The sequence below is a fragment of the Triticum urartu genome, chromosome 2, assembly GCF_003073215.2.
Source record: "Triticum urartu cultivar G1812 chromosome 2, Tu2.1, whole genome shotgun sequence".
In the NCBI taxonomy this organism is placed as follows: domain Eukaryota; kingdom Viridiplantae; phylum Streptophyta; class Magnoliopsida; order Poales; family Poaceae; genus Triticum; species Triticum urartu.
The window spans coordinates 28,665,501-28,690,906 of NC_053023.1; the positions used below are offsets into that span (position 1 = coordinate 28,665,501).

Genomic DNA, 25,406 nt, shown 5'->3' on the forward strand with positions numbered 1-25,406 from the left:
ATTCTAGCATGAATAATAAACTTTTATCATGATATAAGGAAATAAATAATAACTTTATTATTGCCTCTAGGGCATATTTCCTTCAGAACCTGGATGCTCATATTGGCTCCCACATATTCTACGAAGATCTTTATCGGTCAGACCGCATAACAACATACGTTGTTCCCTTTGTCATCGGTATGTTACTTGCCCGAGATTCGATCGTCGGTATCTCAATACCTAGTTCAATCTCGTTGCCGGCAAGTCTCTTTACTCGTTCCGTAATACAGCATCCCGCAACTAACTCATTAGATGCAATGCTTGCAAGGCTTAAGTGATGTGCATTATCGAGAGGGCCCATAGATACCTCTTCGACAATCGGAGTGACAAATCCTAATCTCGAAATACGCCAACCCAACAAGTACATTCAGAGACACCTGTAGAGCACCTTTATAATCACACATTTACGTTGTGACGTTTGGTAGCACACAAAGTGTTCCTCCGGTAAACGGGAGTTGCATAATCTCATAGTCATAGGAACATGTATAAGTCATGAAGAAAGCAATAGCAACAAACTAAACGATCAAGTGCTATGCTAACGGAATGGGTCAAGTCAATCACATCATTCTCCTAATGATGTGATCCCGTTAATCAAATGACAACTCATGTCTATCGTTAGGAAACATAACCATCTTTGATCAACGAGCTAGTCAAGTAGAGGCATACTAGTGACACTCTGTTTGTCTATGTATTCACACATGTATTATGTTTCCGGTTAATATAATTCTAGCATGAATAATAAACATTTATCATGATATAAGGAAATAAATAATAACTTTATTATTGCCTCTAGGGCATATATCCTTCACACCCTTCCTTCCTTTTCCTTTTCCCTTCCCTTTCCTTCCCTCCTACTCCTACTACTTGGAAGGGCTCCTAGTTCTACTAGGAAAGGGGGAATCCTACTCCCGGTGGGAGTAGGACTCCCCTAGGGCGCGCCATAGAGAGGGCCGGCCCTCCCCTCCTCCACTCCTTTATATACGTGGCCAGGGGGCACCCCATAGACACACAAGTTGATCAGTTGATCTCTCCCAGCCGTGTGCGGTGCCCCCTCCACCATATTCCACCTCGGTCATATCATAGAGGTGCTTAGGCGAAGCCCTGCGTCGGTAGCAACATCATCATCGTCACCACGCCGTCGTGCTGACGGAACTCTCCCGTGAAGCTCTGCTGGATCGGAGTTCGCGGGACGTCATCGAGCTGAACGTGTGCTGAACTTGAAGGTGCCGTGCGTTCGGTACTTGGATCGGTCGGATCGTGAAGACGTACGACTACATCAACCGCATTGTGCTAACGCTTCCGCTTCCGGTCTACAAGGGTACGTAGACAACACTCTCCCCTCTCATTGCTATGCATCACCATGATCTTGCGTGTGCTAAGGATTTTTTTTGAAATTACTACGTTCCCCAACAATAAAACATTTTAAAAAACTGAAATTCAAAAAGATTCTCGCATGCATGCATGCGATGACGTGACAATCTATTTGCATTAGGAACGTGTGGTGCGTCTCCCTTCCTGCCACACGTGTGGCAGTTATCGACCTCCTTTTGTTAAATCAATGACGATGACAACATTCTACATAGTTTTTTTCTTTTTGATAAAGGGAATATGTTAATATCGTGAAGATATCAATTACACCTGACCTCTACAATAACGCAACACCCTAATGGCATTACGGATGCACATAGCCAAAAAAGAAGAAGAAAAGGCTAAAAAAGAAAAGCCCCGCAAGAGAATTACAGTCCATGCAGCAATAGTACAAGCACCATCAAAATAACACCTGAAGTCCAAGTTCTCCAAAAGTGACGCCTCAAAGAAGGAAACAGTGCACAAGCGCCGTCGTCACCCGATTGTAGATCTTGAGTTTTCACCCCGAAGATAGTCCCGGCTCTCAAAACAATGCCTTCAACAAGACCATTGTCAGGTACAACCAATTAAGGCCAGACCTTGGATTTTCACCCTGAGAGGTAAGACTTTGAACTGCACCTGTGTTGCCGCCCCCACTTAAATACCGCTGCTACAAAATCCGAAACTCCAAGCAAGTTCCTCATCGACACAAAGGCTCCAATCACCATTACTAGTCCTTCGATCCCGGCTTCCATGACATTCTTCGCCTCTGACTTCACAATGGAACTAAACATATCCCATGATGGCAACAAATAGTAGAGCTTCGCACCGCTCGCTCCTTAACGAAGAACCAATGGGCACGACTGAATCCCATCCGATCCAGCAATCTCCAGGCATAACGCGCCCATGGGAGTTCGCAGGAGGAGCCTTCCGGAACCCGCCACTCTGACCAGATCAAGAAGGACAAGTGTCAGGCAGATCTTCGTCTTGTCACTTGAGGAACCCTAGGACTGCCCCCTTAAACCAGGCCGAGCCTGCAACCCCCACGCCGCCGTGGCACCCCAAATCAGATCAGGGCGGTGTGCGGATCAGGCGCCGCATCGGGAGCAGCAGGGGCGCCTCGTCGGTAGCCAACAACACACCGCCGCGCATGGAGGCCACGCAAACGCCATGGCCGGCCGCCGCCTCGGCCTTGAATCTAAGGGGAAAACGCCGCGCCGCGAGAGAGAGCTCGCCCCTCCGCCGCCGTCCGCGGCACGGGCTTAGCCCGGTCGCCTCCTCCGGCGACGGCAAGGGGGGGATGGAGGGGAGGGGCTTGAGATAACCGGCGGCTGGGTCTCCCCCCCGTGTCGCCCGTGAGAGCGACGCGGGGGTCGGGCTGACATTCTACACATGTTTGCACGTTGTTTTACTAGACGTAACTGCACCATGTACCATCATAATAACAAATTCAAATAATGTTGCATCTATGTTCACGTAGAATCATATGTTGAAACAAATGAAGAATGTCGGCACAACACTAGCAAAGATCAATACTAAGGATCGCCTACCACATCTAACTGGCGGAAAGATGGTCATGAAACAAATCTATAAAGTTAATCTATAAAGTTATTCAAGAGTGGAAATTATTTCATCCTGTTATTCTTAAGATTCTTAAGAATATATATATATATATATATATATATATATATATATATATATAGTTAAGTATTTAGATGGATAGGTTGGTGTTCCTACACTCACATTTTCACTGACATTGCTATTCGTACTTACAAAGAAAAGCAAACTATGCCCATTATTGCCCAACAAAACCACTATTGACTGCATCCACATACTTTTGCAAGATAACTAAAGAGAAAATTTTCATCTATAGTCACTGGATTCGAGTCAGTGTCTCACTTTGGTCACTGTACTTCAGAGTACCCTAAATACAATTACTAAAGTAGCTTAAGCGCCTCAATATGGTCGCTAGTATGACTTGACATACACATTTCACTTAGTTGGCATACTCCCTTCATTCTGAATTATAAGATATTCTATTTCCTTTTCTAAATCAAATGTATATAGACATATTTTAGTGTGTTTATTAGCTCGTTTTAGTCCATATATAATTTATATTAAAATATTCAGATGTCTTATAATTCGGAACAGGTTGTACTAGTCACTTGGCTGCTGAACGATCGAGCTAGTTAGCTACTTGCAGGTTTGAAGAAGACCTGACGGTCAAGCAGCCACTCTTTTCCGATGATGAAGCGCTCAACGGTGTACTTGGCGGCGTCGCGGGCATGGATGACACGGTGATAGCCACTCCACTTGACGCGACGCTTCACCTTGGAGGTAGCCAGGGGCCATAGCTCCTGTATTCCATGTATTACAGGTGAACGTCACGGCGGCCGACTTCACCTGATTGTCCTTGTTCAAGGGCGCCCAGCCCTTCCAGTCTACCCAATCCCTACCCTCCACGAGCTTGCCAAGGTAACTCTGCATAAACATGACGTGGGAGTGGTTCACCCACGGGCGATCAAGCTACGTCTCAATATTGTTGAGGTCCTCGCTGTCGCCATGCCCTCACGCTGCAATTTTGGACGAGAAACCAATGTCACGGTTTGGTCAATTGCAACCCTAGGTCGTCACCACATTATGGTTCACAAGCATCAGCTTGAGAACTAAAATGTGACAACCCTGGAGAACAGCTTGTTGTTGCCCCAAATGATGTTCGTGGTGTCGTGTACCTCATAGTCTTGTCAAATTGCATCTTGCTCTTCGCCAGCAGCGTGTCCGAAAGCCAACAAACTTGCACCAGTAGAAAAAATAAATTTGTAGGCCGCGCTTTAGAATTTAGGGGGAGGGGGGGGGGCATAGGTCCCCTAGTAGCCAAATAATCTGGTTAATCTATACTCCCTCTGTAAATAAATACAAGACATTTTAAATTACTAGTAAAACATCTAAAAGCGCGGCCTACTTTCACCCGCTGTAATCAACTGGGACAGCTCACTTTTTGTGAATAGTTACTTCTTTTATTCTTCTTGTTGGCAGTCTGGTTTTATTTTATTTTTGTTTTGTTTTGCCTTTTTTTCTTCGTTTTTTTCTATTTTCATTTCTCTTTTCTTTTTCATTTTCTTAAATTCATGAAGTTTTTTCAAATCAGTCAAGTACTTTTCAAATGAATACATGTTTTGAATTTCACAAACTTCTATCAATAAATGTTGATAAACTGTTTTGAAATGTTTGCACAATTTTAGAAAAAAATGTTGACAGGATTTTGAAAAAAGTTCAACCTGTGTTTAATAATGTTCATTGGGTATTAAAAAAAGTTCAGCTTTTCACAAATGGTCAACATGTATTCAGATAAATATTCATCGTGTCTTTGAAAAAATATTTAACATGTGTCTAGAAAATGTCCAGCCCGTATAGAGAAAATGATTAACTTGAATTTTAGAAAAGTTGACATGTATTTGAAAATTTGAAAAAAAGAGAAAACTGAAAAAAAAGTAATTCATTATAAACTGATAAAAACATAAATAAAAATAAAACTTGCAAAACCTTCCCAAAACTGGGCGGAAGGTTCCTACACCGGTCTGTGCCGGTCTAGGGAAGCTTTGAAAAATACCCACGTGCACAGCTCCTAATGGACTAGCCCACTCGGGCGAACTCTATAGGCGAGCGCTAGTACCATCTCACAGTAACTAGACATAGCATTTGCTTAATTTTTTTAAAAAAATTCACGGTGTATTTAAAAAATGTGCAGTGCAAATTTGTTAACTTAATTTTAAAAATAGTTCATATCATCTAACCAAAAAAGTCGTATATTTTCAAAAATGATCTCATGTTTAAATATTTCGTGAAATTTTATAAAATGTTCATGAAAATATAAAAACAATGTTCGAATTATTTGTAGAAAAGTTCATAGCATTTCAAAAATTGATTGTGACATTTTAAAAATACTCACATGTTTAAAAGTTGTTCACGTTTTTTTAGAAAAATGTTTATAAAATGTAAGAGGCGACTGCATCACTCCCGTCTGGCGCCTGTGGGGCCAGCCGAAACATTCGTGGATTTGAAAAAAGTTCATCAATTTTCAGAAAAATGTTCTTGAATTTGAAAAAAGATCCTGAGATTTAAAGGAAAGTTCATAAAAGTTGAAAAGAGATCATGAATTTTAAAAATGTTGACGGATTTGGAAAAAAGTTCACGGATTTGAAAACAATGTTCACGAATTTGAAGTTCACAGATTTAAGGGAAAATTCGTGAATTTTTTTTAAAAAAAGAAAGAGAAAAATAAAAAATAGAAGAAAATTGGCCAAACAAAAACCGAAAAAAAATCAAGTAGACTCGTGTTGGTTAGTGTTGCAATTAAAAAAGAAAAAAGAAGGTGACTAGACACAAAAAGAAAATAGTCTGGTTGGTTACTGCGGTTGTACTAAGGGTATAGGTGTTGGGTTTGAATCTCGTTGGGCACTTATTTTTTGAACGTTAATGGGTCGGCCCAGGGGCGGTACATGCACAGGCCGCGTATCGCGCTCGGCACGGACTACATGCTATTAAAAAAGACCAACCTACCCATTATTATGACGGGGTATGAAGAGATCTCCACCGTTGATGTGTTTAGCGCGCGCGCGGGGGGGGGGGGGGGGGGGGTACATCGAAGCATAAGTGATCACTTTATGGATTCAGTTGTTACCAATCTTTTTGGCAAAGTTGCATTTCTTGTGTAACGAAATCACCGTGTCCCTTGTTTTTTTTCTTTGCCATTCAACAAGCTTCTATTCACTATATGGATCTTTTTCGCCAACTCATGCTTATTGGAACTGCCGACAGTAAGTAATCAACCAATACACATTTTTTTCCAACTATAATTACATCATATCATTATAAATGTTTTATCCTAATCAAGTTTGCATATATGTTTGTGTAGCTTTGTGAATAAACGTACAGTATCAAACACCCCCCCCCCCCCCCCCCCGCCCCCCCCGGCGCGGCTTGCGTTAATGAAAACTTTGCTAGAAAAAAGGTCATTTCATATTAAAACCTAAATGGTTACGAGAATGGTTTTGGAAAAACAGTGAGTATAAGGGCACACACTCACACTGCACCTACCGAAGAACAGTGTCATGGAGATTCAAGATTGGCTTAAATGAATGCCTTCGCACTGGCAGTGCAATGATGGATCGTACAACATTAGTTTTATGTTACTAATTTTTTTGTCAACAGTCTTTGGTGTCATCTCCAGCGAAAAAAAGAAGTTTTATCTGTCTTGCCCATACTTGTCTACCTATTCAGTAATTTCATCCCTTTCAAGTAACACCATCATGGGTCTCTTTAGTGTTCCTCTCCTGACGTAAAAAACTTATTCAGGAATTTCATTCCTTTCAATATTTAACAATAATGGCTAGAGGCCATGTATAACTCAAGCATATGCAACCTCATTCATACAAGGAGATAAAAGTTTGAGTCTTTGAGAGCAAAAGAGGATTGTTCGTTATGTCATATGAATATCTTTGTTTACTTTATAATTGGCTACTGATGCAGGATGCAACCTTAAGACATATCCTTCGAATATTACCCGTCAAGCTGTAAATTAAACATATTATTTCATCGGAAAACACCTTTACATACACCCTTTGCAAATAAATTAGTGCAAGAATTTGACAATACATACACGTCAATATCAAAATAAAAAATAATCAACAACTCTGGAACAAAGAATGGTTGATATTTCCAATATCCTACTATGACTAACTGCAAATCGCATACACAGTTCGTTTCAGTTTGTCAAATAGATTGGGTACAATATGCACTGTACCAGTAAAAAAACACATTCTTAATATAATGAATCAGTATGCTCTAACATAATTGATATATTCATTAATCATCATGACAGCTAAAGAAAAGAGGCTCTAATATCAGAAAGTTTTGCACAAACATCTTTCATTCCGGGCCTATCCTTCGGAGATTCCACCGTACATGACAGCCCAAGGGCAACCAAGGAGACAATATATCTCTGAATCCATCCTTCTGCGCACCCTTGATGCTCCTCATGCGCCATATGAGGATCAAGAATCTCTGCAACTCTGTCTGGGAACTTAGATTCACAGAACTTACAAAGGCTAAGTCCATCCACAAACATATCATCAGTAGGTCGTTTTCCAGTAAGCAATTCCAGTAGAAGCACTCCGAAACTATACACATCACCGCCTACGGAGATCTCGCAGCCCATTCTGTACTCTGTGAAGAAGTAATACGTTAAGATAATACACATATACAAGACAAACTATAATTAAGTGGAAACGGAAAAGGTAAAGCTCACCAGGTGCCACGTATCCAATTGTCCCTCCAACATCATGCAGGCTTTTAGGAATTACTAGACCTGGTGATAGAAACTTTGCTGAGCCAAAGTCACTGAGCCGCGCAGTCATGTCATCATCCAAAAGGACATTGTTTGGCTTCAAATCACAATGGATCAAAGGAGGCGTCAGTTCATTGTGGGCATAATCAAGAGCGGAAGCCACATCTGCTGCTATGCATATCCTCTGGCCAAAGCTTAGCACTTTGTCTAGAATTCCATTGTGCTGCTCAGAATGCAACCATGCCTCCAGGCTTCCATTAACCATGAACTCGAAGATTAGTGCTTTGAACTCATGGTTTTGTGAATCCAATGTTGAGCATAGGGTCACAGGTCGCATTATATTTCTATGGCGGGTGCTTCGGAGCACTTCACACTCAATAAGGTAACTCTCATATCCACCAGGTTCGTTCAAGTTGAATACTTTGATGGCAACTAGGCTCTTGTCGGACTTGAACCTACCAACATAAACTGAACCAGTACAAGTTGAGCTGATAGTATGGACCAAAGAAAACCAGTTGGTAGCTTTAAGAATGTCCTCGTATGACACTCTCTTCAGCTTCTTCTCGTCATGGCACGGGGCTGTATGCACTTCTCTTCTATTAGGAAACATCTTGGACACAAGATCCCATCGTGAAAATGGAAACGACCCTTTCTTCCAAATAGTGAGCATAAACCATATCAAGACTAGGGAACCAATAGTAAGTGGTGGTAGTACAATTAGCAGCGAGGTCACCAGCAATGACAGATGATGCTTCACTTTAGTTGCTAAACCTGAGATGCCAGGACAAATTGGTAACGCTAGCCTGGGGGAATTTGAGCAGAGTCCCTTGTTGCCATCCAACACTACTGCAGCAGAATGCGTGAAGATACCACTTGCAGGAACAGCCCCTTCCAAGTTGTTGTAAGAGAGATCAAGTTGCTCCAGCTTATCAAGTTGCTCAAAGAATTTGGGCACGACACCAGATAAGCCATTGTGAGAAAGATTAATCTGCCGGGTTGATACTAATAGATGCCATCTTTCTGGAATTTGTCCATGAAACCTGTTTCCTTCCATGTGAAGGGACACTAGACCACTACCAATGCCATATGTACCAAGTACCGGTGGTAGTTCCCCTGTGAGATTGTTGTGTGAGAAGTCCAGACTCCAGGCGAATAGAAGGTCAGCAAAAAGTCTGACTGGTATCAAGCCATCAAGATTGTTTTGAGACAAGTTTAGTTCAAAAAGCCCCATGCACTGGGCTAAACTACCAGGTATATTTCCACTCAAGTTGTTACCATCAAGTGATCAAGGTAAAGTTCAGCAAGTTGAGTAACATCACCAATTGAGGGAGGAATCTGACCTGATAATTTGTTCTTTGACAGATTTAGGATATAGAGGTTTCGTAGCTTGCCGATGGAAGAAGGTATGCTTCCAGAAAGAAAATTGCTGTCCATCCCAAGCGAAAAGAGATTAACAAGATTGCCAATCTCTACAGGTATGGAGCCTGAAATTTGGTTTGACCCAAGCGATAAATATTCTAACCTCCTGGAAAGATTAACAATTGATATAGGTAGGCTGCCATTTAGAACATTCCCTTTCAAGGACAGCTTTGTGAGCTGGGTGCAATTTGCTAGAGATGTAAGAAATGACCAGTCATGTGCTTCTAGCAAGTTACTCCCTAAATCCAACTCATGCAAGTTTGCCAACGAACCAAGAGATGGAACAGAGCCATGTAACGAGTTGTTTGAAAGATCAAGTATTTGAAGATTTAACATGTTGGCTAGTGAAGCAGGGATCAGGCCCTTCAGTCTGTTGCTTCCCAGGATAAGCAACTGGAGGTTTGAGATGGTATCTGTCCAACAAGTGTATTGCTGCCTACGCTAAAGTACCTTAGTGATGTCATGTTGTAAATAGACGACGGGACACTCCCTGATAAACTGTTGAAACTTAGATCAAGCTCAAGCAGTTTTGTAATGTGACTCAAAGTCTCTGGAATTAATCCAGATAACCTATTTTGGCCGAGGAATATAGAACTGAGGGAAGAAACATTTCCTAATGATGGAGGTATGCTTCCGGAGAGGAAGTTCTCTGTCAGGCAAAGAAATTTGAGAGTTGCGACCGTATGGAAATGTGGGATGGGACCAGTGAAAGAATTTTTCTGGAGATCAACCACGGTAAGCTTAGATGAATTATCAAACAAAACAGAAGGGATCTCTCCAGAGAGGTTATTACGTGACAGTATAAGTGTACTGAGTGAGACGCTATTGGCCAGTGAGACAGGGATGCCACCGGTAAGGCTGTTGTTTGCAAGATTGACATAGCTAAGTGAATTGCTAGTGCCTAGTGATTCAGGGATGTTACCTTCCAGGTTGCTGCCAGCAAGATTCACTGTATGGAGGTTTGGAAGCTTACCCAATTCTCCGGGGATGGTTCCCGGCAGATAATTATCGGCAAGGTTCATCAAGGATAGAAAAGTCAAGTTACCCACACATCCAGATAACCGCCCACCGAGACGAGCAGATGTGAGGTCCAAAGAGACCACCCGTGGTGGAATTTTTTTGCCGCAGGTGACCCCTTTCCAGCTACAAAAGTTGAGCGAACCATTGCTCCATGAGTGTACGATGCCAAAGGGATCGAAGCTGATGCCAGACTTGAAGCACAGTAGGGCTTGGCGATCGATCTCGGACATGTTTGCTTGTGATGCAGCTAATGCCGATGTGTCGAAGGAGAAAAGGCTAAGCAAAATACAGAGTAGAGACAAGAGAGAGGGCATGATGCCGATGTGCAAGAACGACAGGGAGTGCTAAGGTTTGAGCTTGTATGATCTTGGGTGAAGGATGACTTTTGAAGGATTTGGGTACCAGACATGGACCAGAAGGCAGGCTTTTGACTGCACCGCAGGTCAATGTGAACGTGTGTGCAAAGCAAGGGAAAGGACAAGCAGAGGAGTTGAACAAAGACCTCTGAACGAAAACGCGTGTGGACTGCTGCAGACTGCGACTGGCAGAACTGGCTGTGGTGGGTGCAGAGGACTGCCAACAGCAGCATCGAACTCTGGCTGGAGTGGTGAGATCCCTTCGGACGACACGTTTGTCCACCCAGATCGCACAAACAAATCCAAACGGCTCGCTCGTGCATCCCTTCTTCCTCTGCAGCAACAACGACGCTGCATTGCAATTCAGTCAACGTTGCGCTATCATGCTTGATGATTGAAAAATGCTTGGTTAACTGAACGGGGTTTCAGACGGACAGCCGAATCTCATCCATTTCAGCATGGCGGATTGGGAATCTGCCGGAGGACTTACCGGATGCTACGAGATGCTGCTCACTCGTCTCCCGTGCGCCCGGGAGCCGCCGCGGCGAGGGCTAGCCCCGCTAACTGAACAGCGGATCGAATCCGACGAGCTGCGGCTGCGGGCCCGGGAAGAAGGAACCCCGGGGGAGGCGCGGCGATCCGCGCGGAATCGACGCGGCGAGGGGAGGGGGACTGGTAACTGGTTGAGGTGCATTGAAATCGGCCTCAGTGTCTCTAGCCGCAACTGAAACTAAGAGCATCTTCAGCTGGATGAGTGTGACAAACAGTGAATAAATCAAATAAAATAGCGTAAGAAAACTGTTTTTTTTTTGGCATCGAAAGATGCCCTAGCGTGTGATGTGGTTGGCAACATTCGTGGTGTTCGGACATTCCATGATGTCGTGACAAAAGCATATTTAACCGTGAAAAAAACTTTGAATAGGAGCATTGTTTGGAGCTGGGTTTTTTTTTCTTTTCAGGTCCTTAAATGTCCAAACATCACAAAATTTTGTGCAGCAAGCATCTTTGATGTTAGAAAAGTTCATATCTTTTAATATTTTTCAATTTACTGTTCATCAGGCATACATGAGCATGAGCTCATACATGAATCACCGCGACTCCTGTTTCCTCCTCATATGTTCGGATGGACGATATTTTCTTGGATAAGAGAGAAAGAAAAACACCATCCAACTAGAGCTATCAAATCGTACATCCGGACACACCGCCACATCGGATGCAGCTCACCCCGGATCACTTTCGCTCTCCCTCCCCATCAATGATATGCATGTGCCCGCATAATTTAGGGGGATACAACTGCATACACACGAACAAATAAGGGTTCAAAAGTGTCCGCGGACAAGTAGGTTCAGTTGGAGATACTCTGCAACCATATGAAAGCTAATAGGTGTATCAGTTCAAAAGACAGGTTAACAGGTGTACTGTTTAAACTTCATTTTTATCAAGAACCAAAAATCAGTTCTCAGAAATCCAGGGCAATGAATTATTAATAATACAATCTCACAAAGACGTGCAAATGCGCATATGTACTGCAATATACTTCTCTGAGTACGCAGATTAATAATTGGGATCACATGAACTCAGTTTCTAAAATATCATGTCTAATAGAATACAGATACTAGTTTTTCCAACATAGGGAGCTCCAATACTGAACATGTACTTTCTAGGAATTCAATATTTTGATAACTAGATTTCTGATGATCTTCCCACACTAAAATGTGGTCTGTAGAACCAATTTTTACAGCAAAGATATTCACACCGTATACTCTTATTCAAGAACATGTAGATCTGCAGGTTAATCAGCAGAACTCAAAGAACGCCTCTTTGAGCGACAAAATTCTGGCACAAACTTCTCCCATTCCCGGTCGATCTTTAGGCGATTCCATGGAACACAGGAGGGCAACTTCAACCAAGGGTACCATACATCTCCTCATAAACACTTTGTCACATGGATGCGTGTGACCGTGGGACAAATGGGGATCTAAAACCTCTCCAAGTGTGCCTGGAAATGCTGAGCTCACAAGCTTGTGCAGGCTCAGGCCATCTGTGAATATTGCATCCGTTGGTCGCCTTCCGGTGAGCATTTCTAGAATGAGGATTTCAAAAGCATATACATCACATCCTGGCGAGACTTGGTATCCCATACAATACTCTGTAGAATCAGTTATGGCATTATTGTTACTACAGGAGAAAAAAAAATAAGAAAATACTCAAAACAAAGTTGAACTCACCAGGTGCGATGTATCCAATTGTTCCTTCCACACCAACCAAGTCTTCTGGACCACCAGGAACTGAAGAGAGAAACCTCGCTGACCCAAAATCACCAACTCTCACGGTCATGTCATAGTCCAAAAGAACATTGTCTGGCTTCAAATCACAGTGGACTAGAGGGGGCGTCAACTGGTTGTGCATATAATCCAGAGCCAACGCTACGTCCATAGCTATTCTTAACCTCTGGCCCAAGCTCAATACTCTCTTGGGGCTATTGTGGTGTAGCTTCGTGTGCAACCACATGTCCAGGCTTCCGTTGGCCATGAAGTCGAAAACTATAGCCTTGAATTCATTGTTCTCTAGGTCCACTGTCGAGCATACAGTTACAGCTTTGACAAGATTGCGATGGCGGGTGTTTCGCAGCACCTCGCACTCGGCAACAAAGCTGTCATGTGCACCATTCTCCTCGAGATGGAATAACTTGATGGCGACCAGGTCCGTGTCAAACTCAAACCTTCCAATGTAGATCGAACCTGTGCGACTTGAGCTGATCTTGTTAACTGGAGAGAGCCAGCTGGTAGCTTTAATGATGTCACTATATGAAACCTTCTTCATTGTCTCCTTGTAGCATGGAGCTGCTTGTGCTTGCCTTCTCTTCAGAAGAGTGAAGACAAAGCATATAAAGGAGAGCAAGGCAATAGCAATGGGAGGAATTATTTTCACCAATAGGAGTGCATTCTTCCTCTCAACAGCTGACGACATGGGGCAAAGTGGAAACTGGAATAAGGTGGTGGCTGCACTTGCACAAAGCTCATCATTGCCTTCCAAGTTTACCACACTATGATTCTGAAAGATGCCACCAGTTGGAATCGGCCCTTCAAAGTAGTTCATAGACAGATCAAGTTGCTGCAAATAATCCATGTTTGCAAAGAACTCTGGAATTTTTCCAACAAGGGAGTTCTGGGAAAGATCAATCTGCTCGATGGACTTCAGGTTACTGAATGATCGAGGTATGCTTCCATTAAGCATGTTACTTCTCAATCTGAGAGAAGATAGTTCAACGCATTCGCCAAATGAAAGTGGAACTTGACCAGACAATTTGTTGAAGGAAATATCGAGTCGGAGAAGTTGAATCAATCCACCAATTTGTAGTGGTATTGATCCTGTAAGGTAGTTGTTTGACAAATCCAAACCGATTAGGGTTGTGCCATTGAAGAGTTCACTTGGTATTGGTCCTTCAAGGCTGTTAAAAGATAATTCTAGCATATACAGTTGATTGCAATTTCCTAAAGTTGCTGGGATGTTCCCACTCAACTCATTGTTGTGTAGATAAAGCTTGTTCAGCCGAGAAAGATTACCTATTGTAGATGGGATCTGGCCAGAAAATTTGTTTCCTGATAGGTTTAGGACAATCAGATGGCCTAGATTCCCAATAAGAGAGGGAATAACACCTGAAAGCAAGTTTTGGCCCATAGCAAGCATTTGGAGGCTTCGAAGGTTAAAAATCTCAACTGGTATTGTGCCGGCAATTTGATTTTTTCAAGAATTAAACGCACTAAACTTCTAGAAAGATTTCCAACTGATATAGGGATATTTCCATTCAGGGCATTTCCATTTAGATCCAATATTTTAAGTTGCGCACAGTTTGTCAAAGAGACAAGGAATTCCCAATCTTCAGCTTGTAGGAAGTTATTTCCTAAATTTAGAAAGGTTAAGTTACATAGAGATCCTAGAGATGGGATTCGTCCCTTTAGTAAGTTGTGTCCAAGATCAATATATTGGAGGTTCGATGCATTTGCTAGTGATGATGGAATTAATCCCGATAACATGTTTGTGTCAAGCCGTATATCTGTGAGAGAAGAAACATTTCCCAATGATGAAGGTATGCTTCCAGAAATGTTGTTACTTGAAAGATCAAGAAATTGAAGGGCTGACATCTTATGGAAATCTAGGATAGGGCCGACAAGCTGGTTTAATGAGAGATCAACACTTTTAAGAGATCTACTAGTGCCTAATGATCTAGGAATGGTACCTACAAGGTTGTTCCTTGAAAGGATCATAAACTGTAGCTGTCGAAGTGTGCCTAACTCCTCTGGAATGCCTCCAGAGAAGAGATTTTCTGAAAGGTCTAACTGTTCTAGTGACGTAAGATTAGCTATCCAAGGAGATAACTGCCCAGTAAGTTCTCTAGAGTTCAAGTTCAGCGAGACCACACGAGTTGGAAGAGTAATACCGCAGGTGACACCTCTCCAGCTGCAGAAGCTGGTCGAGGTGCTCCATGATGACAGGACACCACGCGGATCACTGGAGATGCTGGACTTGAAGGAGAGGAGGGCCTGCCGGTCGACCTCGGACCCGTTGCTGACGGATTGTGCGACGGTGTTGGACAAGAACAATATGAGAAGATGGGTGAAGAGAACGAGGATGCCATGTGGGGAAAGAGAGAAGAGAGTTGTTGCGGGTGCCATGTCGAATGCAGCGCATCTTGTCCGAATTCCCTGTGCTATATGTGTCTCCCAAAGAAGACTAGGACACTTGACCAGACTAGTGGGTTTGGTGCGGTCTTTCTGGTACCTTTACTTGACTTGGTGTTGACTTGCCTGTAATCTCCATCACATGTCACAGACCAACACTCAGTGATAGAACAAAAAGTGGATGAGAAATGAGACGGTGACTCGACGAAAAAGCAGAGAGAAAAAGTCATGCAGAGACTGGTCCATGAAGTTGGGTACATCAGCACTTGCTATTTTGCTATGTCTTGCTGCTAGTGCTAATCCGAGACCAGTTTTTGGTTCAGATGAGGGCCTAATACACGTTTACTGCAGATCGGTCAAGAGTGACCTGGCCACACAACTCTACTGAACGCTTTCAGTTATATAGATAAAGGTCGACAGAAGTGGGATTCAGACATCCAGTCTATCTTCCATCTCTTGACCAAACTAATGTAAACACATAGCAAGAAGTACTAGACTTTGTTAAGCAAGTAGCTATCCTTGCTTTTTACCAAGAACGATGGCAGGACATTAAAACAAACATGTGATGTGCAGCAACAACACCGGAGGAGTGAATCTCCCATCCCTTGGGTCTTCACCGATGGAAACAAAATGCTCGTGGGAATGACAGAAAGAGCTAATGTTAACAGGAAGTGCTGGACGTCGTTAAGGAACCATCCTTGGTTTTGACCAAGAACAAGGGCATGGAATTAGAACAAACATGTGATGTGCAACAGCAGCTCCCTCCATGTTAGTTTGATGCAAAACGAGAGTAGCAAACAAACGGTGAATGTTTGGTCGAGACCATGGTGGACTGGACTCTGTATAGCTGCAAAACAAGCTACAGGAGGCCAGGGGGTAAAGGTAGACCTTCGGGCAGCCGCGTTTAGGCGTCAGCTCCGCTCCTCCGCCGATCCACGCGTGCACCTCCTCCTTCCTGGACCAATGAGAGGAAGGAAAAGAGAAAAGGTGGCGAAGGTTTAAGCAGGTCCTTCGTTGAATTCTACCAAGAACATGGGCAGGGCATTACAACAAACATGTGATGTGCAGCACCAGCTTCCTCCTCAGCAATGGGCGAAGGAGACGGTTGTCAGGTGGTACAGTACATGGTTTGCTTGAGAAGTGGTGGGCTGAACTCTTCTGTCGGGCGGCGGCGACTGTTTTGTAGCTGGACTGACAGAAGAAGAGGAGGGGGCCGCCGGCGCCGGCGCGAAAAAACAGAGACGGCGAGGGGAGGGAGAGAGAGATCCCTGCCGCTACTTCACGGAGTTTCTCTGGGAGATGCACGGCAGCTCCGCCTCAACTGTTTCCTTTTTTATCACTGAAGAAATCCTAGCGGCCCGACAGGCCTACTGAGCACCCTTCAGCCGAAAAGAAAAAAAAACACAAAAAATCAGTTGGACACTATGAAAATTTAGAAAATTGTTTTTTACATGTCAAAAATTACAAAACAAAAATTTAAACTTTCCATGGATAAATAAAAATGTCCATGTTTGAAAAATTCATAAAATTGTCATGTGGAAATTATGAAAATCTATATAATTTCCATGTTTGGAAATGTTATAAATTTGTCGTGTGACCAGTACTTTTTTTTTACAAAATTACAATGTATATAAAACGAATTGCTTTTTACGAAAACAAATTGTGACGGCATGATAACAAGTGTTATCCATGGCAAATTTGAAATGTTTTTTAGGAAAACAAATTGGTAATTTTGCCGTGTCTCATCTACACTTCGTTTCCAACATTTCACATGGTGATCAAGATTCCTTTTATTGCCTTCGGAAATCAATTTCAATTTCCCCCTGCCAATCCCTAACTTGTGTTCCCGTGGCAATTTATGAAATGTTTGTAGGAAAACAAATTGCTAATTTTTTCATGTCTCATCTACAAAAAATTCCAACATTTTCCATGTCAAAACAATGTTATTTTTATTGCCTTGGAAATAAACAAATCATTTTTGGCATGCCTAATCATGTTTGCATACCACCCACCTTGCGGTCGGCAGCCACTCGGGCCACCTCGCTGCCCGTGGCACCATCCCTCAGCCTTGCCACAACCTCAACATGCTTTCTCTGACCTTCTCCTCCGGTGGCCAAATTCATCGTCATTGATGTCGCCATCCCAAAGGCTCTATCCGTCGTCGCCGATCCCTACCGTGGTTGAAAATGGAGCCGCATAAGATTGGGGAAGCAGATGGAGCCCCGTGAGCGAGCCCATGCCCGTCGATGGTGCCAGAATGGTCCTTCCTCATCGCCACCATGGCCGAGCTACGATGTCGAGCGGCGAAGTCGCTCCATTTCCGCCTCGCCATCCACCTCGGCCCCCCCCCCCCCCCCACCCCCCCCCCCCCCCCCCCCCCGCCGATAAAGCGTATAATGCTGGTGGCGATGTCGGATGAAAAATAAATTCAAAACAAATAGTAAATAGATTTTAAAAATCTGTTTTTTAGATGTTCTTATTAGTGTAACAAGCATGCCTGACAACTTTCATGTGAAACGAATAGCAATGCTTTGTTGATGAAAAAATTAATGTTAAATGTAATATTTGGCGTTCGATTTATATTTTTGCACGGGTTAAAATGCGTAAGCTCCCCCCCCCCAATGCTTTGTTGATGAAAAAATTAATGTTAAATGTAATATTTGGCGTTCGACTTATTATTTTTGCACGGGTTAAAATGCGTAAGCTCCCCCCCCCCCCCCCCACAAAAAACTCCGCACAACCCCCCCCCCCCCCCCCCCTAAAAAATTACAGTGCCATTTGGGTGTAGCAATGAACACACAGTTTATTTTTACTTATACAAAAGCATTTTTGCTGCGCATGAACATATGCTTCCAAGAGTCGAATTGGATTTTCGTGATGTGAATGTGTTACCATAAACAAGTTTAAACATGTGTTTTCAATGAGTTTGTGTATAAAAAGATGTGTTACAATTTTTTAAGAGATTAACTTTTAGGAGATCTACTAGGTGAAGAAACATTTAATTACTTACAAATTGTAGGAAATGAAAAGGAGAGAGTCATCTTAATGGTTAGGCCATCTCCCGGACTGACCCTCAAAATGGACATTGCATCCATCCACGGACACTGATACGAGAGACGGCCATCCAATTATCCTCGTAAAATACCCGCTTACATTTTGGAAGAAATTTAACGAATGTGAACACATTTGATGCATATTTAAACAAACCGGACCATATTCATTCATACTTGGATAATTTTTGTATAAAACTGGATGCTTTTCATCTACACCGAAGCAAATGCATTACATTTCGATATATTTCAACTAAACAATACTCTAAACCTAGTCTAAATGACTGCTGACGCCTGTTCCCCATGTCCAGGCGGCCATGAGCCCCGGAAAATGTAGCTCCGCCTCTGTAGCCTGCAAAGCGGCTAATCGGCTGACGATGATGAGCCCGTCAAACTTAACTTCAACGGGAAGGGTGGAGTGGTGGCCTTCCTGGGACTCGAGCACCGACGACCTCCCATACTCTACTTTTCCTCGCTGCTGGCGGCGCCCACGGACATGCCGGCTTCGTCGCCGTGGCGGCGGTGTGCGGCTGTAGCGGAGCTGGCGACGTTGTCCACATCATACACTTCACCCGCCGCCTCATCGATCTCCTTGAATGCAGCTTCTAACACCGCTTCATGGATGCGGTACTGCTAGCGGACATGACGTATGTCGCAGGCGGTGTGGTAGGATTGGAGCAGTGCCTCCTGCTCACCCACATCCACGTCCGACGTGATGCCCGTGTCGGCGGCTAGTTGCTCCTCTGTACCCCGGTGCTTGTCGAGGAGGCGAAGGTTGTAGGACTGGTCAGCCCGCGACTGCCGAAACATGGCTTGACATTCTTGCAACACCATCTCAGTGTAGTGAGAACATGCCTCGCCCATGGTGATGCCGGCTTGGACCGGCAAGGAAAATGGCGCTGGCTCGTCATCGCCCGCCTCTTCGATTGGGGTGTCCACAAGTAGCCTCCGGTGAGCTCGAATATCCACCGACCTGCTAGTCGGCTGCAATGGCGATGATCTTCTTCTTCTTCTGCTCGGACGAGAGGCTATCCCAGAGGGCTTTGGAGCACGAGGAGCCATGGCGGTCGTGGTGCCAAGAGGAGAAAGTGAGTGGAGGAGGTTGGATGCAATAATGGTCGGGCCTAGAGTTTCAATAGCGGGCGGATGGTAGGGCAAGCGATGAGTTGGTTAATGGTAGGTGGTAGGCGGATGGACGGGTGGCTCTAGAGCAGGTTCCTCGGCAAGAACTGCACATGTTTAATATAGGGAAGCGAACGAACGGGTTGTCATTTGAACACGGAGCAGTAGCATGCATCAGGAAGTGGCGCAGTTGGCGCTCTCAGCCAGCGTGCCATTTTAGTGCCGGAGCAACGTGAGAGGTTGCGTTTGCTCTGGGCCGACATGAATGCGGCACTGACGCTCTGGTGGCGGGCGAGGGTGTTTTTTTTTGGTGCTCCAGGTTTGTCAGACGCTTGCATGGCAGGGGTCTAGACGTCTGCAAAGCCTATTCCCTAATTTACGGGAAAATGGACGTTCAGACCATCGAGCGAACCAATATAGAACCAACAAAATACGTCCGGACCGCTTGGTCTGGACACTTGCGGACATGGGCATCTCCAACACGAACCCTCAAACCACCCGCAACCGTCTAGACCGTGTGGTACGGATGTGTTGTGCCATCCAACGCAGGCATGTATCTGTCCACTTGGCGGTCCAGGCCCATCTTTTTGGGCAAAACGGAGAAAAACTAGGAGACCTCTCACTGCCGGCATTAAAGCGGCACACTGGCCGAGAGAGCGTCACCCGCTGCACGCCTGGCTGAAATACGCCTCCTCGCTGCATTCAAACAGTCACAGACTACCCTCCTTCCTCCATTAAACCGGCGCGAGCCGCCCGTCATTAAACACACAACGTCTACCGGCTCTGGCCATCCGCCCGCTATTTAAACGATACCAGACGCCGTGCAAAAATCGCACCACACTCCGCTCCCATCTCCTCCTTGCACCATTTTCTCCATAATCTTCATGGCGTCCGGCAAGCCGGAAGAGGAGTTCTCCGGCATAAAATCCAGTTGGGTGCCCCGTGGAGCCTGCCTTATACGAGCCATGCAACTCTCTGCTCCACCTCCGTGATGCTCCAGTTCGCTGCAGGCCAGCTCAAGAAGGCAAAAGCTCCAAGCTGGTGTGTCGTTCAGCAATTCGGCGCTCCAAGCCAACTCGCCGAGGAGTGGCGAGTTGCTCCAGGCTGGCACGCGGGGGACTACGGGGGTACGGGCATCATGGCTGTCGTGAACAACGCCGTGTCGTATCGCTCCTCTCGTGCATGCGAATGCGCCATCCGCCGTCAACGTTTGCGTAACCGCGCCCTGCCGGCGGAGCAACAAGCCAGCTTTGCGGAGATCGATGAAGTGGTGGCTATCATGCCCGCACCCGCCGTCATCATCGAGAAGAAGTAGATCATGGGAGGCAGTCGAGGTGATGCCAGCGTATACAGTCGGTGTCTTGGCCGGCCGCAGGCCACCGCCGTCCCCTTCCCCTCCGGCTGAAGCACATCCCGGCGGTGCCACTTCAATGAGCGGCGCTGCTGAACATGGGGAAGAGACGCCCTTTGCGCTGAAGCATATACTGCCGGGGCTCACAGCAGTCCGATGAGCGGGCTGCTGGACATGGGGAAGACAATGAAGATCCGCCGCGATCGATCGTAGACTAGTGTTTAGTTAAAAAATGTAATGAATTTTGCTTGGTTTATATGAAATCCGTCGTGTCTGCATGAATTTCGTTCAGTCCCGTAACCGTTTCCGTGGACTTGCCTCTTGTCCGCGGACAGATGACGAAACAAATTTGCAGGTCAACATTAAAGATGACCTTGATCATTTTTAATGTTGACACCAGATCTCAATGCCACCACCGGCCGTAGCTGCCCCTCCCCTATGGTTCCTCCTTTTCGGGCCTGTAGCCGCTGCTCGTCGGCAGTTTAGTTAGCGGGGCTAGCCAACGCTGCGGCCTGCGGCGGCTTCCCTACAGCGAGCTCCGTCGTCGTCCCCACCAGCGCGTGGAAGACGACTGAGTAGCACTCCGGTAAGTCTTGCAGTAGATTTCCAATCTGCCATGCTGAAATGGATGAGATTCGTCTGTCCGTCCGAAATCCCTGTTTTGCCATGTTGTCCCATTCAATTAACCCAAATCGCATAAACAAATCCAAACACAGGGATTTAGTGTTTGGATTTGTTTATGCGATTTGGGTGGACAATCCCAGATCTCACCACTTGAGCTTCGTTTGTTTATATCCTACCACTAGTTCGATGCTGCTGTCAACCATGCCGCTTTTGCTGTTGGCAGTCCTCTGCACCCACCACCACAGCTCTGCTAGTCAGTCCACACGCGTTTTCATTCACAAGTCTCGTTGCCTTTTCCCTCCTTGCACACACGTTTACATCGACCTGCCGTGTCCAGTTAAGCATACCTTCACGTCCATGTCTGGTAGTGGTAGACAAGTACGTACTACTTCAAAAGCCATATTCACCCAAGATCAATCCAACCTCAAACCTTAGCACCCCCTGTTCTTTCACATCGACATCATGCCCTCTGTCTTGTCTCTGCTCTGTATTTTGTTCAGCCTTTTCTCCTTCAACACATCGTCATTAGCTGCCACACAAGCAAATGTGTCTCAGATTGATCGCCATGCCCTCCTTTGCTTTAAATCTGGCATCACCTTCGATCCCCTCGGCATCCTACACTCATGGAACAATGGCTCGCTTGATTTTTGCAGCTGGAAAGGGGTCGCTTGCGGCACCAAGTTCCCGCCCCGGGTGGTCTCTCTTAACCTCACCTCCGCTCGTCTTCGTGGGCAGCTATCTGGATGCGTCAGCAACCTGGCATTTCTTTCCCGGATGAACCTTGCTGATAATCATCTGTCAGGAACCATCCCCGAAGAGTTGTGTAAGCTTCCAAGCCTCCATACGCTGAATCTTGCCGGCAACAATCTTCAAGGTAACATCCCGAGTAAATTGCAAAAAACCACCACATTTGGGGACGCTAAAACAGAAAGCCACCAGGTTTCGTAATTTTTTCAAAAAACCACCACGTTTGCGCTGACAGTTTTCAAAAAACGCTGATCGCACGGTTTGGCGCGTCTGAGTGGAAAACTGACCGGTTGGGCCCGCTGTCAGGCGCCACGTGGCCAGGGGGAGACGGCGCCCGTGACGCGCGCCGTTAGACGGCGCCACACCTGTCTTAACGAGCCGGGCCAACCCAGCCCGACCCGTTCGTCCATTCCCCTCTGTCTCGCCTTCTTCTCCGCCTGCCTCCGCCGCCGCCTCCGCCGTCCATTTGTCGCCGCCGGCCGCCGCAGCAATGGTGTCCTGGAAGGACGGCGAAACTAGTAGCGAAGATTCTGTGTCCCCCCTCTTCAACTCGCACGAGGAGGAGACCTATGTGAGTATCATTTCTCTTTGACTTAGGGTTAGGTTTTTCTTCGATTTGAGCTTAGTTTTCACGAATTTGAGTTGGGATATTGAGCATTGTTCCACTAATGTAGATCCCACAGACCATTGTTGACCCGGAGTGGTGCGGTATTGTTGCCGGAGGACCGATGTGCTGTCACAACCTTCATGTTCATAGGGCTGTTGTGTTTCAAGGAATCAACACTGGCCGTAGGTTTTATGGATGCGCTAATCAGGTTAGTTGCAGGTCCTCTTTGGTAGTCATAGATTATACAGATCCTTGTTTGGTGCTCAGTGAACTGAATATATGTATTTTTGCCTGTTAACTGAATATAGTTCTGTATATAGTTTTGTGAAGATGTTGTTTTATCAGGTGTTTTGAGGAAAGAATGTGTCAATGCTTATCTGAATGTGTATGCTGTTAAATGAGCTAAGTTAACTGAATATATGTAGCTGTTAACTGAATATGGGTGTTAACTGACTTATCTGAATCTGTGGTGCTGCTGTTAACTTTTGTTTTGTCTGAATTATTATAGGAAGGAGACAATTGTGGTCTGGTTCAATGGATTGACCCAGAATGGCCAGAACCCATGAAAAATGCACTACGCAAACTTTGGGACATGTATGAGCAGAGTAACAAAGAGAATGATGCTAAAGAAAAGCTCATAGTCAAGCTTGGAGAAGAGAAGAAGCTAATCCAAGAGAAGCACCACAACCACATCAAAGAAACAAGCAATTTTTTTTCAACAATTCACAAGAATGTGATGAGGGAGAACTATCAGAAGATTATGCAGGATGGTGATGTAGAGAATGTTGTACTTCAAGCCCAGGAAGAGAAGGCTAAGCTTGAGAAAGACAATATTGAGCTGAGGACATCACTACAAGTCATTAAGCAGAGCAATGATGAACTTGTTAGCAATTGGAAGAAACATGTAGCAGATGAAGGTCTTCAACAGATTGAACAGATGAAGAAGGAGAAGAAAAAGTTAGAGTATATCATAGCTGATTTGCTGAAGGATGGGGAGGCAAACAAGGTTAAGTTGAGGAAAATCAAAGAACTCTGTGATGAGTGATTATTAAGTTGATTATTATGTTGTTCCTGTGAGGCAAATCTGTTGTGAACTTGTTAGCAAATTATGTTGTTTCTGTTAAACTAAGTATCCTAATCTGTTGAACTGAGTATTCTAAAATGTTTCTGTTGGCACAATGTATGAGGCTAACAAGGTTGAACTATGCTGTTTCTGAACCTTAGTCATGTGATGTTTAGTTGTAATGGATTATTATGTCATATTTGAACACTAAGATGTTTGTTGGATGTGAGCATATGGATTTATGTTGATCATATGAACTGTGTTCTAGGTTTCTCATATTGATAGAGGAGCAAAAGTTTGTAATACTATTGTTAGGCTAGAGAGGTAGGTTCCTTTCGTCGACGGTTGTCGAGAGGCTACGATTAGGCTAGATAGGTAGGTTCCTTTCGTCGACGGTTGTCGAGAGGCTACGGTTAGGCTAGAGAGGTAGGTTCCTTTCGTCGACGGTTGTCGAGAGGCTACGGTTAGGCTAGAGAGGTAGGTTCCTTTCGTCGACGGTTGTCGAGAGGCTACGGTTAGGCTAGATAGGTAGGTTACTAACCTAGCCTATCGACAACCGTCAACAAAATGAACCAACAACTTTATTGGCTAACCCAGCCTATCGACAACCATCGACAAGATGAACCAACAACTTTATGGGCTAACCTAGCCTATCGACAACCGTCGACAAGATGAACCAACAACTTCATGGGCTAACCATAGGCTAGAAGTTGACAAACAGCAAGTTATCATAACCCATGTAGACACTAAAATTAACTTGCCAACATATCAAGTTATCACAGCAAGTTCATCATATCAAGTTACCATAGCTTGCCAACATCACAACAAGTTATCTTGCTACCACAGCAAGTACAAAATACAGCAAGTTTTGCCAACATCACAACAGTTTTGCCAACATCACAGCAGTTTTGCCCAAAATACAGAATTAGTCTCTGAACTAATGGTCTGACTAATTGCCACTAGCATAGAAATAGTCTTTGAACTTGCTTGGCTTCTTCCTGACCCTTGTAGAACCAGAAGCACTAGCAGCAGCAGGCCTTGGAGGAGCAAATGAAGAAGTAGCACCTCTTCTTGGAGCAGATGAGGAAGCACCTCTTCTTGGAGCAGATGAGGAAGCACCTCTTCCTGGAGCAGATGAGGAAGCAACAGTTCTTCCAGTAGAAGCAGCAGCAGCTCTTGCACCAGAAGCTTCAGAGACTGCAGCTGTAGCTCTTGCACCAGATGATGATGCTGCTGCTTTTCTGGTACCACTAGCTGCACCAGTAGCTCTTGCACCAGATGATGATGCTGCTGCTTTTCTGGTACCACTAGCTGCAGCATTAGGTGTTGATGGAGGGGCAGTTCTTGTTTCCTACACATGTAAAGTATTTGCATTACTTTTATAGTACAAAACTAAACATTGCAAAGAAAACATGTCAAGGATTTGCATTGTAATACCTTGTGATTGTTCTTCCTAGCAGCAAGGGATGGCTTCAATTGATCACCACAGTTTGTGTATCTATGCCCTTGCTTCCCACAGTTGCTGCATGTGATGGTTCCAACTCTTGAAGTATCCTTGGGTTTTGGCACTTCAAATTGGCCCTTCCTTCTTTGAGTTTGGTTTCTACCCTTTTTCTTATGGAACACAGGGGGA

General features: G+C 44.8%; 1 protein-coding gene and 2 pseudogenes across 1 annotated transcript; 1 reads left to right on the plus strand and 2 right to left on the minus strand.

The window, feature by feature from the left end:
- Positions 1 to 7,080: 7,080 nt before the first annotated feature.
- LOC125535381 lies at positions 7,081 to 11,230 on the minus strand (annotated as a pseudogene).
- Positions 11,231 to 11,891: 661 nt separating this feature from the next.
- Positions 11,892 to 16,509, minus strand: LOC125535382 (annotated as a pseudogene).
- A 5,276-nt stretch (positions 16,510 to 21,785) lies between these two features.
- Positions 21,786 to 23,755, plus strand: LOC125534854. Its single transcript, XM_048697925.1, has 3 exons — positions 21,786 to 22,674; positions 22,778 to 22,918; positions 23,219 to 23,755. Exons 1-3 carry the CDS (start codon positions 22,594 to 22,596, stop codon positions 23,753 to 23,755), a joined length of 759 nt encoding a protein of 252 aa, XP_048553882.1. The 5' UTR covers positions 21,786 to 22,593.
- The last annotated feature ends 1,651 nt before the right edge of the window (positions 23,756 to 25,406 follow it).